The sequence below is a fragment of the Bos indicus genome, chromosome 10 (assembly GCF_029378745.1).
Source record: "Bos indicus isolate NIAB-ARS_2022 breed Sahiwal x Tharparkar chromosome 10, NIAB-ARS_B.indTharparkar_mat_pri_1.0, whole genome shotgun sequence".
Classification (NCBI taxonomy): domain Eukaryota; kingdom Metazoa; phylum Chordata; class Mammalia; order Artiodactyla; family Bovidae; genus Bos; species Bos indicus.
In genome coordinates, this window is record NC_091769.1 from 1,735,765 (window position 1) to 1,760,088 (window position 24,324).

Genomic DNA, 24,324 nt, shown 5'->3' on the forward strand with positions numbered 1-24,324 from the left:
GATTGAGAGGGAAAAAGGGATGACGGAGGATGAGGTGGTTGGATGGCATCACCGACTCGATGGACATGAATTTGAGGAAACTTCGGGAGTTGGTGATGGATAGGGAGGCCTGGCTTGCTGCAGTCCATGGGGTCGCAAAGAGACATGACTGAGTGACTGAACTGGACTGAACTCCCTCTTGAACCTCCCTCCCACCCCACCTCCCATCCATCCCCTCTCGGTTGTCACAGAGCACCAGGTGAGCTCACTGTGTTATACAGCAGCTTCCTACTAGCTATCTGTTTTACGCATGATAATATACCATATTAGATGTTATGAAGACTTAAGTTTTATGGTTACATTCATAATTTCCTGACGGCACTCTGGATTTGGCCTTTGCCCAGGAGCCATTTCTTAATTGTAGCATCATTTGCCTTTTGATAAGTCTAAAAGTGAGAGAATTTTATTTTCAAACCTGTTAAGCCCTAGTTGATATTTCACAGTCAGTTTTCAGTATATCTCTTTCCTCTTAGCTTTCATTATAGGGAGCAAAAGAAGTCAGTCAAGACTTTCTCCAGTCTGCCTGGACATCTCCTTGTCTGGATCGTCCAGTTCAATAGGTGCATCTTTTATTTTCCATGATGCCCGAGGCAACAGCATTGCTAAACTCTCTGCCTGAAAAGTCAGGTCTTTCTTCCTGCTTCCAGCAGGTTTCTCTTTGCTTTCCTTTAGGCCCCCTTGGGGGCCCTAAGGGCTTCCCAGGTGGTGCTAATGGTAAAGAAACCATCTGCCAATACAGGAGACTTAAGAGAGGCTGGTTCAATCCCTGGGTCAGGAAGATCCCCTGAAGGAGGGCATGGCAGCCCACTCCAGTATTCTTTCCTGGAGAATCCCGTGACCAGAGGAGCCTGGAGGACAACAGTCCACGCAGTCACAGAGGCGGACATAACTGAGCGACTTCACACACACTCACCCATGGGGGCCCTAAGGCTCCCACTAACACTTTTCTTAAGGTCCTTCCTGCTACCTCATCATCAAAACACATAATGGAGAGTTGACAGGAGCGGGGCCAGATCAGGTAGGGCCTTACAGATCATCATAAGGAGTTTGGATTTTAATTTGTATAAGAAGGGAAACAACTGGAGGATGTAGAGGAGAGTAAGCTGATCTGATCTGCATTTTTAAAGCATTCCTCTAAATGCTGAGGTAGAACCTGCGGTACCATTAAAGGAGTTGTTTAAGAAATGCAGGTAAATGGTGATGACTGCTTGGCTCTGGGAGCTGTAAGAATTTGTCAGATTCTATTTGTTTTAACAAGCCAGCAGTATTTGCAGATTGATAGAAGAGATAGACGGTAAAGAGGCTTTGACTGGAACCAACGCAAGAGTTTTGTATCATTTACTGAGATGGGAAAGACTACAGGAGAACAGGTTTTTCTGGAAGGGAGTAGAATCATCATTTCCTCTTTGAACATGTAAAGTTTAAAGATTCTAATAGGCATCTAAGTAGGAAGTTAGTTGGCTTCGGGGGGCAATTCTGGTCTGGCTATGCATTTGAGAGGTGTCATGTATGGATGACTTTTAAAGCCAGGAGCCTGGTTGTAAGGTGTGAACCCAGGGCAATCCAGCCTTTCCTGGTTAAGGAGATAGTGAGCACCCAATAGAGGAGACTGTGAAGTTGTGGTCAGTGAAGTAGGAAGAAAGGCCGGAGGGAGAGAGCGCATGACAAAGGTATTTCAAGACAGTGGGTGATGACTCTGCACCTGTCATTAGGGTTAACAATTGCTGTTGGCACTAGAGTGGGTTCTCAAGAGGCGGTGGGAAGCTCAGCCCTTGAATGAGCAGTTATGATCAAATTTGGGGAAAATAAATAATGCTGGAGAACAATTCATGTAGCAGATTCACTCCTCTTGAGTGAAGGCGTAGTGGTAGAGTGGAGATGGAAGGTATTTTGGACACAGGCAGGTTTGAGTTTGAATCTGCTTCCTAATTGACCCATTGTGGAACTGGAGGCCACTACTGTCTCCACCTATAAAATGGGGATACAAGTACTTTTCTTACAAGGTTGTCAAAAGGTTAACGTGAAAAAATGATAGGCAAAACATCTAGTGCAGTGCTTGGCACACAGTAGGTATGCAGGTCATGTAAAATGCCATTGGTTTCATTTTTCTTATTTTCAAATTACAAATTAAAGTTTTCCATGCCCTTAAGGTACTGGACCCAGTGTCAGGAAACTTTAATGATTCCCTAATTCATTCACAGTATGATCTTGAATACACCACTAGGCCTTTCAGAGACTGAAATACCCCATCTGTAAATAGGGACTCATAATCCAAGCTCCACACTTTTTTTTTTTTCCTAAGTCTTCACTAATCTGAGTCTACTCTCCAAATTACCCACCTAGCCTACATGAAATTCCCAGCACTTCCCTTAAGTCCATATGGCATTTTATAATTTTGGAAATGATTTCACATTCATCAACTCATAACAAGCTCTATCAACTAATTCATCTGCCCAGTACCCTGATGTGAGGAAAAATCAAAATGACATAATAAATCCAGAAATGGGCTTAGATAGTTCCAGACATATGGTAAGGTCAATAAATGCAAGCTGCAGATGTTAAAGGGGCTTGCCAGGTGGTGCAGTGGCAAAGAATCCACCTGCCAGTGCAGGAGAGGCAAGAGATGTGAGTTTGATCCCTGGGTCGGGAAGATCCCCTAGAGGAGGAAATGGCCACCCACTCCAGTATTCTTGCCTGGAAAATTCCATGGGCAGAGGAGCCTGGCGGGCTACAGTCCATAGCGTTGCAAAGAATCAGACACAACTGAATGAGTGAGCATGCAGACAGTTGTTAAAAAAATCTTAGAATTTACTTTGAGATTTGTTAATGGTCCATGTCTTATGTCTCCTAAATTTCATCTCTGCAAATCCCAAAGTAGATAGGACATTGCTGGGTATAGAGGGGATGCGTCCAGCAAATCACTACCATCTAAGTGGCGGCGGGGGTCGAGGGGGGGCAGTGATGTGGTGAGAGGGACCAGAATATTGAACTCCCCTCGCCCACCAGAGATTTGTTTTAAAGCACAGAAGTAAAATGGGCAGATATGGGCTCAAAAGTGTGTGTGTGTTTCAATATGGGAGAAATAAAAGCATGTATGGACAAGGCAGTGGCACCCCACTCCAGTACTCTTGACTGGAAAATCCCATGGACAGAGGAGCCTGGAAGGCTGCAGTCCATGGAGTCGCTGAGGGTCGGACACGACTGAGCGACTTCACTTTTACTTTTCACTTTCATGCATTGGAGAGGAAATGGCAACCCACTCCAGTGTTCTTGCCTGGAGAATCCCAGGGACGGGGGAGCCTGGTGGGCTGCCATCTATGGGGTTGCACAGAGTCAGACACGACTGAAGCGACTTAGCAGCAACTTAGCAGCAGCAAAAGCATGTATTCAGCCAGGAATGATTCTGTGGAAAGGGAAGCTTTGATGGTGCAGGGAAGAGAGCACAAAATTGCTGGGACCATATTCCTGAAAAGATGGGAAGGGATGGGCTTCAGTGGAGCGTGGCCATTCCTCCACAGCAATAGGAGAGGAGACAGGACCAGCACAGATCTCACAGGTTGGGAGATGTTGTGAGAAGGCATACGTGTTCTCACCTGATAGCTTCAGTTTTCTCAGTGAAACAAGAAGGATCATCAGCTGAGAGTGAGAAAGGGGGAAGAGAAAGTATGGAAGAGTTGTCCAGGCAAGTGAAAGAATAATATGTAGTAGGATTCTGGGTGGTGTCAGTGGTTCCTAATAATGACTTTAAAGTGAGCCCATCTGTGGTTGTGCAATTCGAGTCTTCAGTTACAGTTAGCCTCTCAGGTGTTGGCATGGAGAAGGCGGAGAGTTAGCAGCTGTTTGTTTGTTTGTTTGTTTTCCAGTGGATAAATGGAGAGAAGATTGTGCAGGGGAATTGAGGACAATTTTGAGTGAACAAAGAATGAATCACGAGCAAAGTGAGGACGTGCATTGGAACGGGGAGGAAAGATGATGCAAAGGTAGCAGCAACTCTCAGTTGTATCCTGGTGGAGTCAGAATATGAGGGAGTGAGCTGGGAAAAAGAAGTTTGGTAGTCAAGTGTATGAATCTTGAAATTGAAGTTTTGCGTTCCTATTCAGACAGTATTCTTGAAGAGGGCTTAGTTCGAACCTAAAATAAAAGGAAGTTCAGTTCCTTGGATCTGTCGTTCTGTATTTTGGGGCAAGTTGTTTAATCAGTTTCCTCATTTGTCAGAGGGTAATTTTTGTAGTTTCTAATTCATAATTAAAGGGACTAAATAAGTGAACGTGTAAAGTCTTCAATAGTGCCTGGCACATGGTAAGCATTTAATAGGTGTTAGCCATTACTGTTGTTAGTTCTCTAAGCCTTAGTTGGTGCCAGGGTCTGTGGGAAAGAACTGAGGAATTGTTCCTGGGGCCAGTGTCACTTCTTGAGTAGTCAGATGGTGCAATAGAATCCACTTTTGTTGAAAAATAAGGCCTGGTTACACACTGGCCCATCCCGCCCCCCATCCCCTCATGATGGCTTAATGACAAGCCCTGATTTCTGTCCCTGCTATGAGTAGCTCTGTAATGGTGGTTTTACCCGAGGTTCCAAGGCTTCTGTGATTGATACCAAGGAGCAAATTAAAATCACATCCTGTGAATGTTGCTTAGAGGACCTGAGATGTGTCTGTATAGGGACATTGGGAAATGGGCATAGAAAAAGCCAAATAGCCATTATTGAAGCCCTGGATTTCTAGGAATGTATGTGCAAATTATGTCAAGTCCTGGAACTCCCCAGGAATGACTTGCAGTATCATTTTTTTAGATCTTTTTGGCTCCATTGTCACTTACAGATTGCCAACTCTTCATACTCCCTTAGATCAATAAGTTATTTTGTTATATTGATACAGACTGTGTGCTTTAAAGCCTTTTTTGGATCTACAGGAAACATTATTAAATACCATTGTGGTATTCTTAAATTCTCCAAAGAAGAGTCAGTATTATACTCAGTGTGAAATAAGATGTAGCAAAGCTCTTTTTACTCCATGCTGTCCATGCATTATCTAAAATGTTTTAGGCTTTATTCTACTATTAGAGCTCTCCTGCTGCTGCTGCTAAGTCGCTTTAGTCGTGTCCGACTCTGTGCGAACCCATAGATGGCCGCCCACCAGTCTCCCCTGTCCCTGGGATTCTCCAGGCAAGAACACTGGAGTGGGTTGCCATTTCCTTCTCCAAACATTAGAGCTCTAGGAGACTCCAAAAGAACAGTTGTCAAATGAAAGGTTGGATCCCGAGTTTAATATATATCTTTTGAAGGTTAGGATATTGATTTACTGGATAGTGTTAGAGTTTTAAAATACAATTCAGAGACTGTTGCGTAGGAAATTGATGAAATTGAGACATGATTAGCCAAGGTGGATGAAAAGGCGCTCGGGGCATTTAGCCAAGACTGTGTGCATAAATGCTGTTATTAATATCGACAGGACTGAAGAGGTAAGACCCTCTAACTATTGGAGCCTTATACCCTGGCAAAGAGTCATTGCCAAGGAGGGCTTGTCATCTTAACTCCTTAGTGATTGGGCATTGGAATTATACAGAGGAGCCTGGCGGGCTCCAGTCCACGGGGTCACAAAGAGTAGGACACGACTGGCCGACTAAGCACAGCACAGCACATTGAGATTGTAGTCTGTTAATGTGCTCTTGTGTTAGGAAGCCCGCTGCAGAAATCAGGATGAGAGAGCAGGGTCTGTTTTGGTTAATTGTCACTTCATCTTCCTGCTGAATAGGATCCAATCCAGCTTATGAGGATATACAGAACTATTGGATATGTTTGAAATAAGTGAGCAAGAGGAGGTGGGGGAAGGTAAGGGGTAGAGTGATTGATGGATTTTCTTAGAGAGTGAGCTGCTTAAATGTTGAGAGAGAATGAGAGAAATGGGGCAGTCTTTCCTCTTGACTGTCTAGGTAGCAAGTATAGTTCAGGAAAGCTGTTCTGTAGCCCAGCACTGCGGTGGACCCTGCTCGGCCCTCTCTTCCTCTTTTTTCCCCAACTCAGCACAGACAGAAAGACTGAATGGGCCACTTTTTTTTTTTTTTCCTTTCTGGAAGTCCTTTAGAAACACATTTCTTTTTTCTTTAAAAAAAAAAAATGTTTATTTATTTATTTGCCTGTGCTGGGTCTTAGTTGCGGTATGCTGGGTCTAGCTCCCCGACCAGGGATTGAACCTAGGGCCTCTGCGTTGGGAACATGCAGTCTTAGCCACTGGACCACCAGGTAAGTCTCAGGAACATTAATTTCTTAGCTGCATAGTTATAAGCTATCAGATGGCACTGACTTCAGTAAGTCCTCTGCTGTAAAGGACTTGGAGTATCTTGTTCTGTGGTCAGCTTTAAGAGCAGTTGAGCTGTTTTATAAAAACTTAGGGCTCGGTCTCCATTTATGTATTTTGGGGAAGTTTTTTATTTGTGAGCATACTGTTCAAAGATTCTCTCTTCAGTGATGCCTCCCTGTGCTTACCTTGAAGAGCTCTTTTTCTTTTTACATTTGTCTTACATGTATTCGTCTTATACAGATGATAGTCTCACCATGTTATACCGTATCAGTAATTCTGTCTGTGTGTCTGCTGGGCTGTGCGTGTCTCACGGTTAGGGAAAGTTCTCACTCATTTGTGTTTTACTACAATCCTCAGGGCAAGATTTGACATGACGTATAGAGAATATATGTAGTGGGTATGCCATAAATGTTGAGTGAATGAATGTTATCCCAGTTTTAGAGCCTACATCCATTCTGGATATAGGTGAATATTTGAACGTAAACCCTAAAGCTGAAATGGGAATGCTGTGTGTTATTAGCAAATTTTGTGCCCTTTTTTCTCACTGGTTATGGAGCTGCCTGCTGTGTTTCATGGTGATCACACATGTGCTACGTTTGATCTGTTGTTGATAATGTGTGATGACAAGTGCCATCATAGTATGGCTGCTTTGGTTCCAAGGTCATTTCTTTACCTTGGTTGAATGTAAGTGGGTTTTACATTTTAAGATGCTGGCTTATGGAAACAGGTGGCTCATGTTTATTATGTGTATTCTGGAGCATTTATCACTGTCTGACTTCTGTAATCCCAGTTTCTCTTTGGATCAAATGCCACGTGTGCGTATGGATATATACCAAGCAAATTTAATGGCAGTGGGCAGCCTTTGGCTGAGTCTTGAGTCTTTCCTTTTTTGTTGCAAAATTGTAATTTCTAAGTCCTCGTAGACCCTTCATTATGCTTTTTCACCTCACGAGGAAAGATTTATTTTAAAAGTGTACAGATTACCATTAATTTGGAAATTTTTAATAGGTTAACCAGTTTTTCCTGTTACATTTAGCTTAAAGTTTCCTTCCTGTTTTCTTTCTCTGGAATTTTAATGCCTGAAAGTCATTCTGGAGGGAAGAACAAAGAAACAAAGGTGGTTTGAGGAGTATGTTTGTGAAATTTGTTTTGGGGGGATAATGTTGTTCTGTTCAGTTCAGTCACGCAGTCGTATCCTACTCTTTGCAACCCCATGAATCGCAGCACGCCAGGCCTCCCCGTCCATCACCATCTCCCGGAGTTCACTCAAACTCACGTCCATCGAATCGGTGATGCCATCCAGCCATCTCATCCTCTGTCGTCCCCTTCTCCTCCAGGCCCCAATCCCTCCCAGCATCAGAGTCTTTTCCCATGAGTCAACTCTTCGTATGAGGTGGCCAAAGTACTGGAGTTTCAGCTTTAGCATCATTCCTTCCAAAGAAATCTCAGGGCTGATCTCCTTCAGAATGAACTGGTTGGATCTCCTTGCAGTCCAAGGGACTCTCAAGAGTCTTCTCCAACACCACAGTTCAAAAGCATCAATTCTTCGGCGCTCAGCTTTCTTCACAGTCCAACTCTCACATCCATACATGACCACAGGAAAAACCATAGCCTTGACTAGATGGACCTTTATTGGCAAAGTAATGTCTCTACTTTTGAATATGCTATCTAGGTTGGACATAACTTTCCTTCCAAGGAGTAAGCGTCTTTTAATTTCATGGCTGCAGTCACCATCTGCAGTGATTTTGGAGCTCAAAAAGATAAAGTCTGACACTGTTTCCACTGTTTCCCCTGTTTCCCCATCTATTTGCCATGAAGCAATGAGACCAGATGCCATCTGAGATCTTCATTTTCTGAATGTTGAGCTTTAAGCCAACTTTTTCACTCTCCTCTTGTTAGAAGGACAGATTAAGAGACTCTCTTGCAATTTCTTTTTACTAGTTTTGAGATGAGATTAGAGAGTAGTAAGACCACAGGCCTCTGCCCTCCCTCCTTTTTGCCCGAAGCACTTAGTACAGTGTCAGTTCAGTCTCAGTCATGTCCAACTCTTTGCAACTCCATGGACTGCAGCACACCAGGCCTCCCTGTCCATCACCAACTCCTGGAGCTTACACAAACTCATGTCCATCGAGTTGGTGAGGCCATCCAACCATTTCATCCTCTGTTGTCCCCTTCTCCTCCTGCCCTCAATCTTTCCCAGCATCAGGGTCTTTTCAAATGAGTCAGTTCCTCACATCAGGTGGTCAGAGTATTGGAGTTTCAGCTTCAGCATCAGTCCTTCCAATGAATACCCAGGACTGATCTGCTTTAGGATGGACTGGTTGGATCTCCTTGCAGTCCAAGGGACTCTCAAGAGTCTTCTCCAGCACCACAGTTCAAAAGCATCAATTCTTCTGCACCCAGCTTTCTTTATAGTCCAACTCTCACATCCATACATGACTACTGGAAAAACCATAACTTTGACTAGATGGAACTTTGTTGGCAAAGTGATGCCTCTGCTTGTTAATATGCTGTCTAGGTTGGTCATAGCTTTTCTTCCAAGGAGCAAGCATCTTTTAATTTCATGGCTGCAGTCACCATCTGCAGTGATTTTAGAGCCCCCCAAAATATAGCCTGTCACTGTTTCCACTGTTTCCCCATCTATTTGCCATGAAGTGATGGGACCAGATGCATGATCTTAGTTTTCTGAATGTTGAGTTTTAAGCCAACTTTCACTCTCCTCTTTCACTTTCATCAAGAGGATCTTTAGTTCTTCTTCCTGCCATAAGGGTGATGTCATCTGTATATCTGAGGTTATTGATATTTCTCCTGGCAATCTTGATTCCAGCTTGTGCTTCATCCAGCCCAACATTTTGCATGATGTACTCTGCATATAAGTTAGATAAGTAGGGTGACTTACTCCTTTTCTGATTTGGAACCAGTCTGTTGTTCCATGTGGAGTTCTAACTGTTGCTTCTTGACCTGCATACAGATTTCTCAGGAGGCAGGTCAGGTGGTCTGGTATTCCCATCTCTTGAAGAATTATCCATAGTGTGTTGTCATCCACACAGTCAAAGGCTTTGGCGTAGTCAATAAAGCAGAAATAGATGTTTTTCTGGAAGTCTCTTGCTTTTGGATAATCCAATGGATATTGGCAGTTTGGTCTCTGCCTTAAGTAGACGGACCTTTGTCAGTGAAGTGTAAGGCCTAAAATTAAGGCCTAGTATTAAGTATGCCTTGACATCTGGAGAAAACTGGGAAAGCCTCTCATGGCCCAGCTCCTAAGTCTCCTTCCAGAAGTACTCCTGTGGGTAGGGTCTCCTTGCCAGATAACCCTCTGGAACCCCAGCCAGTTGATATCTTGGTTTTTGTCCTATGAAACCTGGAGCAAAGATACCTCTGCAGACCTTCGGGAGAATAAATGGATGGTGGTGTAACTTGTTATGGCAGCAATAGAAACCTGATGCAGGTGTTTAAGGTTGAGTGTGTTTTCCTCTGTTTTATCTTATTTGAAAAATCCAGGGAGAGTCTAACCTTTTTGTTTAACATGATTGGCAAGAAACAATCCACCCACCTAATGTTTCCATTTTGTAGGAAGCAGCCCTAGCTTTATCTAGGGGAGAAGGTCTGGTCTGTGTCCAACACACAGCTGAACATTTGGATTGAATGCTCAATCCAAATTTTAGTGAATCAATGTTTCCCTGGGAACCATTTATTTTTTAACACCAAAGCCACATCTTTAGTCATTGTAGACTCCAAAAGTGGTTCACTGATTATGACCTCTTTTTCAAATACCTTACATTAAAAGTAAGTTTTTCTAGACTTTCAAAAATTAAGACATGATAAGAGTGGGATGATGAACATTATGTTATAAGTTGCTACCCATTTATATTGATGTGTCTGTGTATTAGTCGCTCACTCATGTCTGATTCTTTGCAACCCCATTGACTGTAGCCCACTAGGTTCCTCTGTCCATGGGATTCTCCAGGCAAGAATACTGGAGTGGGTTGCCATTTCCTTCTCCACGGGATCTTCCTGACCCAGGGATTGAACCTAGGTTTCCTGCACTGCAGGCAGATGCTTTACCATCTGAGCCACCAGGGAAGCCCTTTATATTGATGGGTAGCATATATGTTTGTCAAATATATAAGATGAGGCAGAAGGCTTCTTTTTCTTTCAGTGATTTTATTTCACAAAGGTGATGGATAATCAAATATGTTTATATTGGTTACCTTTTGAAAAAGTAGGAAAATTTGAAACAGCTCTGTGAGTGGCAAATAGGATTATGTATACATGAATAGAGTTAAGTATTGTGATAAAATCTGTAATAAAATGATTATGATACTCGTTTAGGATGAATGATTTTTATTATATGTAAATAGGAATAAAAGGTAAGGGGATTATATAAAGTATTATAATAACTATTTATAATTACTGGTACTGTTACACAGCAGAGTGAGCATTTCTGCCCTTGGTGAAGGGGCAGGAAAGGGGGTGCTGGGCCAAAAGGTTCTCTGAGGCTCCTTTTGTGGTTTGTTATTCCTGACCCACGGTGATTAAGAGAGAGTGAATGTTTCCACTGGACAAACACAAGAGTGCTGGGAATAAAGTGGTTCAGGTTGGACTAGCTCCTACCTCCATGCTACGAGAGTTGCCCCATCTTCACCCAGTAACATGATAAAATGGAAACTTTGGAAACTGGTTAGCTTGGCCCCTGGAATCGCCAACATTTGGCATGAAGAGTGGGGTAAAGGCTCCACCTTGCTCTCCCCTGACTTAACAGGCACTGGAACCCCTTTGACTGTGTGCTTCTGCGGCAACTCTGGGTGCTTCCGCCTGCTTTGTGCTTGGTTTGCTCCTCCTCTGCTCTTCCTCCAGATGAGGCAGAAGGTTTGTTTCTTTTTCTTTCAGTGATTTTGTTTCACAAGGGTGAGATTTAAAGGAAGGCCTCTCGAAGGGCCCCAAATTCTCCCATTACTGTCTAAAATTCTGTCCTCCAAAGATTAATTTGAATTCATAAACAAGTGTCTTAAGACTGGCTAATGATACTTATTAAGAATGACCATCACATTTAATGATAATCATCACTAGCATGTGTTGCATACTTAGTGTGAGCCAGGGGCTATTATAAAGACTCATGACGTAATTGATTTAATGCTTCCTGCAAGCCTGTGAAGAAGGTTCAGAGAGAGATGTCCAGTGCTTGCGTGCGTGCCAAGTCTCTTCAGTCCTGTCCGACTGTTTGCAGCTCTGTGGACTGTAGCCCCACTGGTCTCCTCTGTCCATGGGATTCTCCAGGCAAGAATACTGAAGTGGGTTGCCGTGCTCTCCTGCAGGGGATCTTCCCAACCCAGGGATCAGACCCAAGTCTCCTGAATTGGCAGGCAGATTCTTTACCACTGGGCTTCCCTGATAGCTCAGTTGGTAAAGAATCCACCTGCAGTGCAGGCGATCCCAGATCAATTCCTGAGTTGGGAAGATCCTCTGGAGAAAGGATAGGCTACCCACTCTGGTACTGAGGCTTCCCTTGTGGCTCATCTGGTAAAGAATCCACGTGCAATGTGGGAGAGCTGGGTTCGATCCCTGGGTTGGAAAGATTCCCTGGAGAAGGGAAAGGCTACTTACTCTAGTGTTATGGCCTGGAGAATTCCGTGGACATGACCCCAAAGAGTTGGACATGACTGAGTGACTCTCAATTCTTTACCACTAGTGCCACCTGGGAAGCCCCAAGATGTCCAGTAACTGGTTCCAAGTTATATGGTGATGAATGAGGGGAGAGAGGATGGAATCCAAATAGGCCTGCTCTGGGACTTGGACCCTCACCCACTCAACTGGGCCTCCTCTCCTGGATATGATTTGATTAGATTGCTTTATTCCTTACACCTGACAGAGATGCTTGTCAGGGGGACTGGAAATGAACAGAGAAAATTTTAGGGAGAGACATGTCTGTAGGGGAGTTGCTGTGGGGATGCTGGAAAGAGATTTGGGCGGCATTCTCTGCAGCCAAAGACTGTAAGAAACTCACTCATTATCACCTTGATGTTACTGATCTTATAACCAACATGAGAATTCAACTAAGAACCCAGCATGTACTGTTTCTCTTCTCTGCTTCTTTCCAAACCCTGACGTCATTTCTCTTTTAATGTTCTAGCAGCAGAAAATTCTTATGTATGTTTGTGTGTATATATCATAAATCAAATGTTTTACTTGTTTTTTAAATGTAATTAAAAAAATAACACTTTGCAAATATTCTTGAAGAGAAGGCCAATGAAATGCAACTAATTTCTGCAATTACTCTTTTCTTCCTCACACCAGTATTGGTTGGATCCTGCGAAAACCCTGTCTGAACACAAAGAACTGATCAACAGTAGGTATTTGATTTTAATTTTGTTGAAATTTGAAAATGATGTAATGTCCTTGATTAGATGAGTGCAGGAATAGGCTTTAAGACCACAGGTGTGAATATTATCATTTGAGTGCCAGAATATGGAAATGGGTGTTTATACATTGTTCAGTCTCTGCAGACTCTGATTAGATTGTGTGGATAGGGACTCTGAGGAGATATGAGTATTGAATTTTGCTTTTGGGTGCACCTGGCCTGGACTTCTGTCTGTGATTTTTCCATTGCTTTTGAAATTTCACCTTCAGACAGAAAAAGCGGAGACGCACTGATTTGAAAAGCAAGTGGGCATTGGATATATTAAAGTGCTTGAGTTTCTTGGGTTAAAGAGTGGTATTGCCCTTCACATTATTTACTGGGTCAATAATTAAGGAGTGCCCTCATAACCTGAAAGATTGCTATGAATTCAGAAAGGATCCATCTATTTTGGTTTTGATTTTATCAATATGAATCTACTAATTGACCCAGAAGTCTAATTAATGTTATATTCATTAACATTAATTTTCATAACTCAAATTTTTGTTTTTAAATGTACACATGCCCACACACTTGCAGCCCTTAAGTATGTAGAAGAGTAGTTATTTTTAAATCATCTTTATTATTAAAATTGTTAGTAAAATGTATAACATGAGATGTACCGTGTTAACCATTTTGGAGTGTACAGTTCAGCAGCGTTAAATACACTCATATTGGTTTGTAGCCGTGACCAGTAACCATCTCTGAAACTTTTTTGTCGTCCCAAACTGAAACCATATCATTAAACTATTTCACTGAATTATTGCTGATAAGACCTGGAGGACTCTTCTGGCCTTCTTACCCGACCCTGAGTCTGTACTTTTCCTGTGTTGATTCATTCCTTGGGGTCACATGGGTCACATAGTGCTCCATGGACCCCACGGGCAGGAACAGAGCTGGGCCTCAGGAAGGGCTAGGAACTAAGAGCTGCAAAGTTGTCAGGAACTCGGCACGTACCATTTCTCTGAACATCAGCATCATTTTTGTTTCTCTCTGTGGTCTGGCTCTTTTTGCCCCTCCATGTCTGTGGTGGAAACCTCCGCAGTTTCCAAGTTATAGTTCTAGCCACAAGCAGAGGAACTGACTGTCTCTGAATTGCAACTCCAAACTCTTGGGAGGGTGTTTGGCCAGTTTGCATTAGTAGCTCACTTCAGTCCACTCAGCTGTGTCTAGGCTTTTCCAAGGTCAGTACAAACACAGCTGGTATGCGGGCCAGCATTCTGGATGAGAATGGGCAACAGGTTTCAGAGATGGGGCTGGTGGCCTATAAGATGAGAAAACACCCTCAAAATACATACCTTAGACATCAAGTTCTGCCTCCTCAGCCTACACAAGAGTAAGTCCTAATCAGAAAGGGTTTGCGACCTGCCATGGATGAGAAGCTGCTCGGTACTGGAGGGATGACCAAAGCCCTGACCATCTGACTTTTCATTCCACGTGCTTCCTGAGTGAGCAAACTGCCCACTGAAGGCTGAGAGGAAGCAGGAGGTTCATGTGATTAGATGTGAATGCAGATAACTTCCATGAGGTATCCTGATACAAATGGTAGATGCTCCAGTTTAACAAGTCTCATCCCTCAGGATCTAGAAATCTGCACTTTTCCAAAAGATTCAGGTAGAATAATAAATACAATAAATTCTTGTCCATTTCAACCACTTACTTAAAAAATACCAGTTCAAAAATTAGAAAAATTTTACTATTTTAAAGCAGATTTCTATGCAAATGTGGAGAAAAATGTAAATTATTTTATTTAAAGTATATTATTCTAATGTTCCTTTAAGAACATTTGAAGTATCTATTTCTTTTTTTTTTGTATGTCAATTATATTAATTTATTTTTTTAAAATTTTATTTAATTTTTAAATTTTACATAATTGTATTAGTTTTGCCAAATATCAAAATGAATCCGCCACAGGTATACATGTGTTCCCCATCCTGAACCCTCCTCCCTCCTCCATCCCCATACCATCCCTCTGGGTCGTCCCAGTGCACTAGCCCCAAGCATCCAATATCATGCATCGAACCTGGACTGGCATCTCGTTTCATACATGATATTTTACATGTTTCAATGCCATTCTCCCAAATCTTCCCACCCTCTCCCTCTCCCACAGAGTCCATAAGACTGTTCTATACATCACTGTCTCTTTTGCTGTCTCGTACTCAGGGTTATTGTTACCATCTTTCTAAATTCCATATATATGCATTAGTATACTGTATTGGTGTTTTTCCTTCTGGCTTACTTCACTCTGTATAATAGGCTCCAGTTTCATCCACCTCATGAAGTATCTATTTCTTTACATGGTATGAAATATTATGTTTAATATCCATAATCTGTAATGCAGTTACAGTTTTTAACTGCATTTCTTAATGCAGTTATAACTTTCTTATCCTAAATAAATGTCATCCTGTCAAAAATTTGATGTACAGGAAGAATAAATCACTGATACTACAATTGAATGGAGAAGGAAATGGCAACCCACTCCAGTACTATTGCCTGGGAGTCCCACGGACAGAGGGGCCTGCTGGGCTGCTGTCCATAGGGTCACACAGAGGTGGACACGACTGAAGCGACTTAGCATGCATGCATGCATTGGAGAAGGAAATGGCAACCCACTCCAGTATTATTGCCTGGGAGTCCCATGGACAGAGGAGCCTGGTGGGCTGCTGTCCATAGGGTCACACAGAGTTGGACACGACTGAAGCGACTTAGCATGCATGCATGCATTGGAGAAGGAAATGGCAACCCACTCCAGTGTTCTTGCCTGGAGAATCCCAGGGACAGAGGAGCCTGGTGGGCTGCCATCTGTGGGGTTGCATAGAGTCAGACATGACTGAAGCGACTTAGCAGCAGCATAACAATTGAATAATGCATAATTTTTTATTTTTAAAGATAGTTTGATAATTAATGAAGGAGAATGCCTCTCACATCTCCAGCAGATAAGTCAGAAGGAATATCTGTAAAAATGACCCAATATTTACTAGTCACCGGAATTCTCATTGGTAAACTTTGATTTAGATATCCTGAGCTAAAGGGAGGCTATTATCATTAAAGGCCTTGAAATCAGTCTTCACAAGAGGTAGATTAGAGGATTCCCAGTTTCTGGCTTCTATTTTGCTAGAGTAAAACAGTATTAACTTTACATAAATGATTTCTTAAAGATAGACCTAGAAAAACATAGATCAAGATAATAATCTAGGAATTTGCTTCATTGGCACCTTATTTTTATAGTCAGCTTCAGATTAAGAAGCTGAAAAAATACCTGGGCAGACATATCCTTGCTCCAGAATCTCCATTTCTTTAGCCTTCAGTTGATGTACAAAACAGTGATGTGTGTATGAAGTATTTAACTTTACTCTGAAGTTGTATGATTTTTTTCCCTGAGAGCCTGTATGCTATAGTTGCCAGCAAGCACTAAACTCTAGGTATTAGCAAACGTGGTTCTCTCTTTTGGGATCTTGGGTGAGTTGCTTTACCTCCTTAGAGCTTTTCCGGCCTTACATATGTTACCAGATGCTTGCTGGGAATCAAATGTTAAGGAAACATTTTTGAACATTATCAGATACAATCAAATAGTAACTTGTGTATTTGGACATAAGACATTTTATATGTAAGTGGGTAAAGGAGGGCTGATTTTGGCCAAAAGTCCTTAGAGAAAATTAGTCCAAACTGAATGTTTTTAACTATATGTTTTTCAAACTTCTGCTTAACTGCTTATCACCAAACACATTTGAACTGGCTAGGCTTGGTCAATAGTGTGGAATTCCCCTTTTATTCTGGGGAATAAAAGCAGCCCTGGCGGCTGGACAAGGCCTTCTTCCCTTTGTACACCATCTCAGCAGCATCTGTGCTCCTCCCATCCCCAGATACGTGCACCCTTGTGGCCTGCAGGCAGAGGCAGGCCCACCTGCTCAGTAACACAGAGCTTATTGACACAGACAGATTAGCGGAGGATGGACTTCCTAGCTCTCTGAATATTTAATAATCGGTGCCTCCTTGACATCTGTGTTCAGGGGTGAAGTTATATTTGTCAGAAATAACAACACAGTGATTAAGTAAACATAGAAATTGAACATATGGAATCAACTCTAGGGATGAATTCTAACAAAGTTTCTTGTAAAATTTAGTTTCTAAAAAAGCTCCAGCATAAGGAGGGCTTTATACAGGAAGGCATAGGCTAGGGGAGAGAGGTAGGACCCTGGTGTTGGTTGTCTCCTGTGTGCCGTAGCATGCGTGTGTCATAATAATAGTAAATAATAACATCACGTATATGTTATAAACGTATTGTGACTTTGTTACCTGTTGTTCTGTGTAACTTCCTCTCCCTAGCTTCTAAATTTGTGACTTTATTTACTTAGTTAAAAATGAAAATAGACTGTATGTCTGTCTACCTGCTGTTGAGCATTTACTGTTTCTAGCTTTTTGCTGATTTTAGTGAGTACTTTCTGCAATAGTTAGTGGTAGGAGTGCAGTGAATGTGGGGGTGCCTACATCTCTCGGAGACCCTGATTCCATTTCCTTTGGATAAGCACCTAGCAGTGGGATTGTTGCCTTATATGGCGGCTCTGATTTTAACTTTCGGAGGAACTTCCATACTGTTTTCCCTAATGGTTCCATTAATTTATGTCCCCGCCAACAGTGTACAGAGCTCTTCTTTCTTTACATCGTCACCAGCATTTTTGTCTTTTTGACAATAGCCATTCTTACAGGTGTCCATTCTTACAGGTGCGAGGTAATGTCCTAATGTGATTTTGATATGCATTTTCCTGATGATTAGCAATGTGGAATATCTTTTCATGTGTTGAATATCTTTGGCTATTTGAACATCTTCTTTGGAAAAATATTTATTTAGTTTCCATTCCAAGACAAAGGCTATTTGTCTTTTGCTGTTGAGTTGTGTGACTTCCTCATATATTTTGTATTAACCCCTTATCCAGTATATGGTTTACAAATATTTTTGATGACTGTAATTTTTAATAGTTCTGTTGTATTACACTACTACTTTGGCAAATTTTTAATGTGAAATTTAATTTTTATTTCTTATTTTAGCTGGACCTCCATATACTTTGTATTTTGGTATTAAATTCTATGCCGAAGATCCATGTAAACTTAAAGAAGAAATAACCAGGTATAGTACTGACTTTGCTTTTGATCAGTACATGTATGGCATATACAAAAGGCTTTATTTAAAACAAATTGGAGTCAAATGTTGGGATGGTGTCTGCATGTGTCTTGTAAGCGTTTCCTGTGAGAGTTAAATTTAAACTCGCCTTGCATGAGGCAGTTCAGCATCTAATGATAGATGTGCTTGAACAATGACACGGACCTGGGTGATGTCATGATAGATTCTGCATCTGCTGTGATGGGATATGTCTGTATCGTTACTGTGAAGGATACAGTCAGCCTTTGTAGTCATGTAAAAGTGGCCATATGAATATGTAAATGGAAGATATAAATATATTTTAAAATTGATTGAAGTATAGTTGAATAACAATGTTGTGTTATTTTCTGCTGGACAGCAAAGTTGATTCAGTTATTGTTGTTGTTGCTCACTCAGTCATGTTTGACTTTCTTTGGCCTCATGGGCTGTAGCCCACCAGGCTCCTCTGTCCCTGGGATTTCCCAGGCAAGAATACTGGAGTGGGTGCCATTGTTTCCTCCAGGGGATCTTACCAACCCAGGGATTGAATACACATCTATTATGTCTCTTGCATTGGCAATATTTACCGGCTATATATCACTAGCGTCACCTGGGAAGCCATGATTCAATTATACATGCACGTTTATATTCTTTTTCATATTCTTTTCCACATAGTTTATTACAGGATGTTGAATATAGCTCCCTGTGCTATCAGATCAGATCAGTTGCTCAGTTGTGTCCGACCCTTAGCGACCCCATGAATTGCAGCACACCAGGCCTCCCTGTCTGTCACCAACTCCCGGAGTTCACTCAGACTCACGTCCATCGAGTCAGTGATGCCATCCAGCCATCTCATCCTCTGTCGTCCCCTTCTCCTCCAGGCCCCAATCCTTCCCAGCATCAGAGTCTTTTCCAATGAGTCAGCTCTTCGCATGAGGTGGCCAAAGTACTGGAGTTTCAGCTTCAGCATCATTATTTCCAAAGAAATCGCAGGGCTGATCTCCTTCAGAATGGACTGGTTGGATCTCCTTGCAGTCCAAGGGACTCTCAAGAGTCTTCTCCAACACCACAGTTCAAAAGCATCAATTCTTCAGTGCTCAGCCTTCTGCACAGTCCAGCTCTCACATCCATACATGACCACAGGAAAAAACATAGCCTTGACTAGACGAACCTTTGTTGACAAAGTAATGTCTCTGCTTTTGAATATGCTATCTAGGTTGGTCATAACGTTTCTTCCAAGGAGTAAGTGTCTGTTAATTTCATGGCTGCAGTCACCATCTGCTGTGATTTGGGAGCCCAAAAAAATAAAGTCTGACACTGTTTCCACTGTTTCTCCATCTATTTGCCATGAAGTGATGGGACCTGATGCCATGATCTTCGTTTTCTGAATGTTGAGCTTTAAGCCAACTTTTTCACTCTCCACTTTCACTTTCATCAAGAGGCTTTTTAATTCCTCTTCACTTTCTGCCATAAGGGTGGTGTCATCTGCATATCTGAAGTTATTGATATTTCTCCCGGCAATCTTGATTCCAGCTTGTGTTTCTTCCAGTCCAGCGTTTCTCATGATGTACTCTGCATATAAGTTAAATAAACAGGGTGACAATATATAGCCTTGACGAACTCCTTTTCCTATTTGGAACCAGTCTGTTGTTCCATGTCCAGTTCTAATTGTTGCTTCCTGACCTGCATACAAATTTCTCAAGAGGCAGATCAGGTGGTCTGGTATTCCCATCTCTTTCAGAATTTTCCACAGTTGATTGTGATCCACACAGTCAAAGGCTTTGGCATAGTCAATAAAGCAGAAATAGATGTTTTTCTGGAACTCTCTTGCTTTTTCGGTGATCCAGCGGATGTTGGCAATTTGATCTCTGGTTCCTCTGCCTTTTCTAAAACCAGCTTGAACATCAGGAAGTTCACGGTTCACATATTGCTGAAGCCTGGCTTGGAGAATTTTGGAGAACACGCATTACTTTACTAGCGTGTGAGATGAGTGCAATTGTGCGGTCGTTTGAGCGTTCTTTGGCATTGCCTTTCTTTGGGATTGGAATGAAAACTGACCTTTTCCAGTCCTGTGGCCACTGCTGAGTTTTCCAAATGTGCTGGCATATTGAGTGCAGCATTTTCACAGCATCATCTTTCAGGATTTGGAATAGCTCAACTGGAATTCCATCACCTCCACTAGCTTTGTTCGTAGTGATGCTTTCTAAGGCCCACTTGACTTCACATTCCAGGATGTCTGGCTCTAGGTCAGTAATCACACCATCGTGATTATCTGGGTCGTGAAGATCTTTTTTGTACAGTTCTTCTGTGTATTCTTGCTACTTCTTCTTAATATCTTCTGCTTCTGTTAGGTCCATACCATTTCTGTCCTTTATCGAGCCCATCTTTGCATGAAATGTTCCTTTGGTATCTCTGATTTTCTTGAAGAGATCCCTAGTCTTTCCCATTCTGTTGTTTTCCTCTATTTCTTTGCATTGATCGCTGAAGAAGGCTTTCTTATCTCTTCTTGCTATTCTTTGGAACTCTGCATTCAGATGTTTATATGTTTCCTTTTCTCCTTTGCTTTTCGCTTCTCGTCTTTTCACAGCTATTTGTAAGGCCTCCCCAGACAGCCATTTTGCTTTTTTGCATTTCTTTTCCATGGGGATGGTCTTGTTCCCTGTCTCCTGTACAAAGTCACGAACCTCATTCCATAGTTCATCAGGCACTCTATCTATCAGATCTAGGCCCTTAAATCTATTTCTCACTTCCACTGTATAATCATAAGGGATTTGATGTAGGTCATACCTGAGTGGTCTAGTGGTTTTCCCTACTTTCATCAATTTAAGTCTGAATTTGGCAATAAGGAGTTCATGGTCTGAGCCACAGTCAGCTCCTGGTCTTGTTTTTGCTGACTCTATAGAGCTTCTCCATCTTTGGCTGCAAAGAATGTAATCAATCTGATTTAGGTGTTGACCATCTGGTGATGTCCATGTGTTGAGTCTTCTCTTGTGTTGTTGGAAGAGGGTGTTTGTTATGACCAGTGCATTTTCTTGGCAAAACGCTATTAGTCTTTGCCCTGCTTCATTCCATATTCCAAGGCCAAATTTGCCTGTTATTCCAAGTGTTTCTTGACTTCCTACTTTTGCATTCCAGTCCTCTATAATGAAAAGGACATCTTTTTTGGGTGTTAGTTCTAAAAGGTGCTATACCTGTGTACTAAACAATGAGTAGGGCCTTACTGTTTTTCCATACTATAATATACGTAATAGTTTGCGTCTGCTAATCCCAAACCCCCAATCCACCCCTCTCTGCCCTTATTCCCCCTTGGCAACCACAAGTCTGTTTTCTGTGTATGTTTCTGTTTTGTTTTAAATTCATTTGTGTAGGGAAGATATTTTGATGCTGAGCTTGCATATGTAAATATAAACTCGAAGAACTACTTACTCTTCTTTAATTATTGTAGCTTAAATATTATCTCTTCAGAGATTTCATTCATCTCTATGGAAAATGAAAAGATAATTGCTTTTAGTATTAAGGGAGAGAGAAAACCCAGTATTTTATAATGTATTACTTCACCTTTGTCATTGAGTATCTTATTTCAATTAAGGCAAACTTTCTGATTGGTATTGGTTATATTGTTAAAACAGTCCATGCCAACATTTGAAACTGGCTTATGAAGAGCAGACAATAGCATTCTGTTTTCACTTATTCCACTAATGACCTGCCTGTGTGCATTCGTGTGTGCTCAGTCGTTTCAGTTGAGTCTGACTCTCTGTGACCTCGTGGACTGTAGCCCACCAGATTTCTCTGTCCATGGGATTTTCCAGGCAAGAATTCTGGAGTGGGTTGCTGTGCCCTCCTCCAGGGGATCATCCTGACACAGGACTCAAACTCGCATCTCCTGCATTGTAGGCAAATTCTTTACCCACTGAGCCACCTGGGAAGCCTGACCTTCCTACATGTGGTAGCAGAAACAGAAGCGTTTCCCTAACTTGCCTTTAAATGGTCAGTTTTCTAATGAACCCATGCGTGGCTTGAGTAGAACCCAATGCGTTGTTCAAAGAACTGGAAATCATACCTTTGATAACGAAGACAGTGTATGGTTTTGTTTCTGTTCCATCCTTTATCTTTTTCCTTAGAAGTCTTATTCCTTCCACTTCCTTTTGTCTTGATTTGTCTCACTTTCGGACACGACTGAGTGATTTCACTTTCACTTTTCACTTTCATGCATTGGAGAAGGAAATGGCAACCCATTCCAGTGTTGTTGCCTGGAGAATCCCAGGGATGGGGGAGCATGGTAGGTCTATGGGGTCTCACAGAGTCAGACATGACTGAAGTGACTTAGCAACAGCAGCAGCAGCACAGAAAAGATAGAAGGTCAGCTATGGGACCTCTGCTGTTCTGCTCTGAAGTATTGTAATTAGGCCTCGTTTGCAGAACTGTGCTGACATCTGCTTTCCAGTCTTCCATCGCTACATTGTTAGTGAGCGCTTGGAAAGGCAGGACTGTGTCTAGGCTTTCTCTGAGCAAACCTCTATGGGAGAAGGGACACTGTGCTGGGGAGAGGCTCAGGTGAGGGTCCTATTTACACTGGAGTTTCATGAATAGTCTTTGCAGTCAAGAGTCATTTCTAAGTTGAGGTTTCTGGGGAACCTGAGTCCAAGTGATATAGAAGCACATTTGTATCTGTAAGTGATCAGGGAATTACAGGGCACAACATTTTATGAAAATACAAGGGAAGTTCTTCATTTTGATGTTATCAGTAACTTCTCTGTGCCTCCGTTTCCTTACTTATAATATTGGAACTGTACCTGCCTCATGCTTTCCTGGTGGCTCAGAGGTAAAGAATCCGCCTGCCAATGCAGCAGACTCGTGTTCAGTCCCTGGGTGGGGAAGATCCCCTGGAGGAGGAAATGGCAACCATTCCAATATTCTTGTCTGGGAAATCCCATGAATAGAGGAGCCTGGTGGGCTAAGGTCCACGGGGTCACAAGACTCCGCCATGACGTAGCGTCTAAACCACCACCTCCACCACCTGTCTTGTAAGGTTTTTATAAGCATTAAATGGAATAATGTATGTGAAGCTCTTTTAAGTTGGTTGTGTTGGCTCACAGTTCAGTGGGTAATAAATGCTAGCACTACTATTTTCTTCTCTCTTTTCTCTGACAGTTCAGTTAGTTACATCTTAAGTGAGGGTTAGAGTCCAAAAGAGTGCTTGATTTAGTATTAAGGGAGAAAAAGAGTAGTGTTTTCTAATAATGCATTCCTTCGTATCTGTTCACACAAATAGTGATGATGCATAGAAATTTCCTTTCAGAATCTTCTAATGGCTCATTAGCAGAATACATGGATTTGTTTGTAATGTACAACCCCACAATATATTGAATGCAACCTTTTTTCTTTCAAGTTTTAGACCAGATCTTGTAATAACCAGGTGATATAGTTAGCTTACAGTTAGTGGCCATGATCTATGATAATTTGGTTTTATTGTGAAAAAACATACAGTCAAATTTAGGTAAGTTAAATATGCATTTAATGTGCTACTATTATATATTCTTGTTGTTTAGTTACTAAGTCACGTCTGACTATTTGTGACCCTATGGTCTGTGGCCCACCAGGCTCCTCTGTCCATGGGATTCTCCAGGCAAAAATACTGGAATAGGTTGCCATTTCCTTCTCCAATATACTCCCTCTTAGTATATCCTAAAGATAAAATCACTGATTTGCATGAATATGTTAACTTAAATGGTTAGGCATAATAGACCTTAAAAAGGGAGTCAATTACACAAGATAATTTTGGCAAAAGCAAAAAGGAAACCAAAAGACAAAATCCCCCAAAATAAAAGCATACTTCTGTCTGCATTTTCACCTTGAATTTTTATCTTGCTTCAGTTCTTTGGAAAATTGTTTCAGCCTACTCTGTATTGGCTCTTAGGTTTTTTAGTTTTTATTTCTTCACTTTCTCTCTTCTGTTTCTTTTTTTAAAAATTAAATTTAATTTTTAAAACTGAAAGTGTAGTTGATTTACAGTGTTTCAGATGTATGGCGAAGTGGTTCATTTATATATACATACATACAAATGTGTATATGCGTATATTCTTTTTCAGACTGTCTTCTGTTATAGATTATTATAAGATACTGAACATATTTCCCTATGCTATACAGTAGGTCTTTGTTGTTTATCTATCTTGTATATATACTTTGCAATTTGTATATGAAAAATAGCTATAGTAAACACACTTTTACTTATTCTTTGTATATATAGATCTTTTGAAAATCACACAATTTCATACATATTGTTACAGACCTCTTTCACCATCTAACCCATTTGTTATACTCCTCCCCTTGTGGATGGCTGTCCAGCTTGTTTCATTTTAAAATTATAGGTAGTGCTGCATTAAGTACATAAATGGTCATATTAGATGAAGTATTCCAGAAGGACATTGTATTTAGAGGGAAATTTTTTTTTAGGTA

General features: G+C 41.6%; 1 protein-coding gene across 5 annotated transcripts in view; it reads left to right on the plus strand.

Annotated features, from left to right (window-relative positions):
• The window catches only part of EPB41L4A (erythrocyte membrane protein band 4.1 like 4A), a 292,774-nt gene that overhangs the window by 142,655 nt on the left and 125,795 nt on the right, over nucleotides 1-24,324 (plus strand). For 2 of the 5 annotated variants that reach the window (XM_070796627.1, XM_070796628.1), the window contains exons 1-3: nucleotides 10,301-11,206; nucleotides 12,632-12,683; nucleotides 17,778-17,856. The exons of 1 other annotated variant lie outside the window; for it this stretch is intronic. In XM_070796627.1, the coding sequence (XP_070652728.1) occupies nucleotides 10,991-11,206; nucleotides 12,632-12,683; nucleotides 17,778-17,856 (347 nt within the window). In that variant the 5' untranslated portion in view covers nucleotides 10,301-10,990. Of the gene's footprint in view, nucleotides 1-10,300; nucleotides 11,207-12,631; nucleotides 12,684-17,777; nucleotides 17,857-24,324 lie in introns of those variants that run through there. 2 more of the 5 variants (XM_019968015.2, XM_070796629.1) reach the window with 1 other exon arrangement.